This window comes from Cynoglossus semilaevis, chromosome 3 (assembly GCF_000523025.1).
Source record: "Cynoglossus semilaevis isolate Cse_v1.0 chromosome 3, Cse_v1.0, whole genome shotgun sequence".
Lineage (NCBI taxonomy): Eukaryota > Metazoa > Chordata > Actinopteri > Pleuronectiformes > Cynoglossidae > Cynoglossus > Cynoglossus semilaevis.
The window spans coordinates 13,582,125-13,586,524 of record NC_024309.1 but is presented as its reverse complement, the minus strand read 5'-3'; the positions used below and the strand labels follow the sequence as shown (position 1 = coordinate 13,586,524).

The 4,400-nt window shown below is 48.0% G+C and overlaps 1 protein-coding gene and 1 non-coding gene across 2 annotated transcripts in view; one reads left to right on the top strand and one right to left on the bottom strand.

The window, feature by feature from the left end:
• Window positions 1-4,394, bottom strand: part of ankha (ANKH inorganic pyrophosphate transport regulator a) — an 11,615-nt gene extending 7,221 nt beyond the window's left edge. Inside the window, exons 1-6 of the mRNA XM_008308224.3 lie at window positions 4,039-4,394; window positions 2,723-2,939; window positions 2,420-2,538; window positions 2,077-2,160; window positions 1,822-1,992; window positions 970-1,104 (exon numbers count right to left, since the gene is read on the bottom strand). Coding sequence (XP_008306446.1) covers window positions 970-1,104; window positions 1,822-1,992; window positions 2,077-2,160; window positions 2,420-2,538; window positions 2,723-2,939; window positions 4,039-4,134 — 822 coding nt within the window. The 5' untranslated portion in view covers window positions 4,135-4,394. The remainder of the gene's footprint in view (window positions 1-969; window positions 1,105-1,821; window positions 1,993-2,076; window positions 2,161-2,419; window positions 2,539-2,722; window positions 2,940-4,038) is intronic.
• LOC103377415 (uncharacterized) overlaps window positions 1-4,400 on the top strand; it is a 15,043-nt gene that overhangs the window by 6,255 nt on the left and 4,388 nt on the right. The window contains exon 3 of the transcript XR_003049366.1: window positions 188-220. This is a non-coding gene — a transcript (uncharacterized LOC103377415). The remainder of the gene's footprint in view (window positions 1-187; window positions 221-4,400) is intronic.

Below are 4,400 nucleotides of genomic sequence, written 5' to 3'. Positions count from 1 at the left end.
GCAAGACATTTCGAGTCAATACAGCCGAAATGTAAATGTATCTAAGAGTAGCTAAGTAAAAAAAACAAAAAAACAAAACCGACCCTACTGATCAAATACTATATCTGAAAAAAATATAGTAACAAACTTGAAAAGTTAGCCAACACGTTAACCAGTTTCTAATCACAAACACTTTTTGTTTTCTCAGATCATGAGGAGAGTTGGAGTCAGCAGCAACCAGGTAAGGAATTCTGACCCAATTCCTAATGAAATGTTTCTGAACTGCACGACTATTCAGACTATTTGACTTTTCACTTATGTAAACAGAACTCATCAGTTCAGTTCAGCTTTGTCCAAATTTCCAACTTAAAACAGAACCCACACTCACAATGATTAACAGACGTATAAAAAGTTACATTCCTACCCTGTTGGCAGGTCTTATAAAAAATTAACTTGAAGAAATAAGACAGGGGCCAAATAAAACCAGCCCAAAGCCAGAGTCCAAGGCCCCGGTGCCAGGCTTCTTTTGGGCCCTGCCCGTTTTTCCTGTGAGTCGTGTGAGGTTTTTTCACAGGAACAGCAGCAGAGGGTAAAACTGTTTCCACTCCCTGAGTCTCACGTGTTTACAGTGAATCAGTCAAACTGCTGGCGGTCGGCGTTTTGAGGATTTCCAGTTGGTTCTGGTTCTGCTGCTGCTGCGGTGTATTGTTCTAACAGTCCAGGTCTCCTGTGGAGCCCAGAACTCCACAGAGGTTCTGTTACTGCAATAACCTGCGGGGGAAACGAGTCCACCGGCTTTACGGTGCAGTAAAGTCGCTCTTAAAGTCCGCGACAGCCTCAAACGCTGCTGCTGGTTGGACCAGTCAGGGACTCGTGGTTGTTTTAGAGGAAATAAAAGTCCAATTTAATGTGAAAATCAAAACATCACTTCTTCGAGTGTATAATAAAAAAAAACAACAGTTTGATAGTTTGGAATTAAAACACACTCACCTCCGTGGCGTCACCGGTTCCCTTCAGGTCACGTGACACAAAGAGGTTGACGATTGGTCGACTGATTCGTTGAGTGGCCAGGATGAGGGCGAGGGGCCACCAGAAGTTTAGCATCTTTTTGATGGTGGCGTCACCCTGCAGGGACCCAGACAACACTCAGTGATGACGTCGGCACTAAAGTTTACGAGATCACATCCATCCATCCATCATCCATCCTTCATCCATCTAACTTAACCATGTTAAACCACAACACTGAGATTTTCATTTTTAAGACTCTCTTTTTTACACTTCCTGTCCAGTGTCCCTTTACTCCAGCGATTCCCAACCTCTGTGCCGTGGCCCACTAATGTGCCGTAAATGATCCAATTCCACCATTGGGCTGAAAACTATGATTTATTGATTGTCTATTCCTCATGATATATATGTGCCGTGGGAAATGCTGCTTAACTCAGTACTAACATTTTTTTTCCCAATTCAAATACCATTTTTATGTTTTATATTTCTCCACTTTGTTTTTGTTTTTTTTGTTTGTGGTTCAATTCCAAAGTACACAATCTTCAACTTGGAGTATTCACGTCCAATGTTTTCCGTGGTATTTTAACTTTTTATATCGGCTGTAAAGCTCACACAGCGGAGAGAGGACTCACACGATCCTTCTTTTATTGTCACCACATTTGAATAACGCCGCCGTAGCTCTGGTCCCGGTGGCTAACCGCGACAGTGTGTAAAAAAACAACCGCTCATTTACTTCGGTGCTATTTATTTCCCTCTTCCCACTGCATCGCCGTGACGACCAAAACACACACACGCACGGTGTAAATAAAGAGTTGGAGGAGGAGGCGCGGCTCTTACTCCCACGTCCAGTCCGCTGGAGTCTGGGATGTTGTCGTGAATGTTACAGTAGTAGCCCACACCCACGATGCTAAAACGGACCAGGGCGCCCATGTAGAGCGACAGGATGGGAATGAGCAGCGGCTCCACACATTCCAGGTTACTGTGGAGGAGGATGGCCACGAACACAATCTGCAGGGAGGACAAAAAGTCATTTTAAACCCAGTGACCGTCGTCGAGTGCAGCTCTGAAGGAAAGCGGGTCAGAGGTCCTGACCTGGGCCACCACATCAGAGATGGAGGCGGAGCCTACGATCACGCTGTACTTGTGCTTGAGAAGAATCCCGGCATGAATCCACGCCTAAAAAAAAACAAAACAAAACAAAGGAAAGGAATCAACTGCAGCCTCTTTAATAAAAATGAGCCGGACTTTGAAGCAGGAAATGCATTGTCATTGAGCCGGACTTTGAAGCAGGAAATGCACAGTCATTTCCCCTCAGCGTACACCCTGGATACAAAAACCCTGGACTGATTCACATCAGATGTGTTCAAATCCCACCATTCCACATTAATACGTCCGCCCGTTGGTGCAGAATAATCCCGCTGCGGTGTTCACTCACCATGGCATCCAGCAGAGGGAACGCAGCCAGGTAAAGGAAGGCCTTCCTGGTCTTGTTCCCCACCGAATCATCCACGTGGTGGAGCTTATTGATGATGTAATACCCCAGATCTGTGTAGGCTGTGGAGAGGGAACGACAGGTGAGCAGGCACCGGGGTGGTGGTTTTTTTTTTGGAAAAGTTCAGTGAGTTCAGCGTTTCGTAATGACACTTTTTGGTTTGCTGCAACCTCACAAACCTTCCCCAGGATGTGGATTTGACCGAGTGTGTCATCATGCACGCATAAACAACCCTTAAACACACACCTATCAAGATGTGCAGGATGAAGGCGATGACTCCGGCCGCCACCATGCAGAACACCGCCTTCCTCCGGTCCCTCCTGCTGTTGACAAACACCAAACCCACATTCTTGAAGTCGCTCATGGGCCCGGTGAAGAACTTCATCAGGGAGTAGGCCAGGCCGTAGCTGGCCAGCATTTCAATGGCATCTTCTTTGACTGTGGCTATGCCTCTGTTGAGGGCCTGGTGGAAAGGGGGAGGGACAGAGAGGAGATCAGGGTTTTTTTGGTGACATTATCTCGGACCAGATGCTTTCCTTCATCAAACAGCAGCAGGCCATAAAAAACCCCGACCTACTGTCATTTGGACAGAACGGGGGTCTGCCACCAAAACATCTGGACTGGAAACACCCTGTCCTCCAATCACTTTTTTATTTTATTTTACCTTCAGGCTAACAAACACAGCTGCTTCTCTCCTTTGCAGGATTGCGTGCTATTTATACCGGCGTCAAGAGCCATTACATAAGCTTTAATCCTGACGTCGCCGAGACCCGAGTGTGTCTAAACCCTGGCTCTATCTGCCCCGTGTCTCACGGAGGAAGTGCAGACACACAGCTGAGGCGGGAGGGGCAGGAAGTGGGCCATTATGAAAACAAAGACATTTACCAAATACCACAATTGAACGCACGCACGCCAGAGGACCAGGAGGGACCGGACCGGTCAGGGTTTGGTCAGTGATCACAGTCGACCTGCTGTGATTGTTGTTGAAGGTGATGATTCAGAATCACATTTAACCAAACAAGTTAGGACGCAGCCAAATACTGTGTTGACAAAATACATAGTACAAACAGTAGATCTTAGAGTAATTACCAGTTTATTCTCTGTGTCGTATGTGTTTTCTATGTTGTATGAACCCTGAGTTGTTTATCACGAGTCAGCCCCCTAGTGGCAGAAAAAAGACTGCCCCAAGTCTGCCTTTAAAAACATTGTACTGTAGGCAGCTGGAGGCCTACCAGCCCATTTCACAAGGCCCAGCAGTGGGCCATGACCCACATTTTGCCAATTGTCGGCCTAAATAATGCATGTCAACAGAAGCCTGAGAACATCTTCTGTGGAACTGTGTTCTGCTGAGCTAATACTAGCTTCTGGAAACGGTGTCAGTGTTTGTAAAAAAAAAAAAAAAGACAAAAACAATGATGCTGGGCCGCGACAGCAGCGATCAATACAGAGATTGTTATTCCCCCCTAGAGGCGGAATGTGGCAATTAAGGACGCCGTTCTCTGCCGTTAGCTGCCGCCACTGACCTCTGACGGTAAAACGGTCAAACACCGCGCGGCGGTTACCTGTTCTCCGAGGTCGATGGCGATGTTGGTGATCGCCAGAGGCACCAGAAAACGGATCAGCGGCCAGTACGCGCTGAGGGATGGAAACTCCACCATAGTACAGGCTGCTCGGACACCGCCACGGGCATCTGCCTCGATTCTGATGGGTTGAGAGAAAAAAAACCCCGAAGATCAGCGGCTCCGCGAGTCACAGCACATGCGGACGTTTCTACCGAGAACCGAGGACGAGGAGCGGGAGGAGCAGGAGCAGGAGCCGGGGGGCGCTGCTCCTGAGGCGGCAGCGCTGCTTCACGATCTGCGGCTGCTGCTGCCCAGAAGAGGAGGAGGAGGAGGAGGAGGTGGAGGAGGGGGAGATGTCGGCG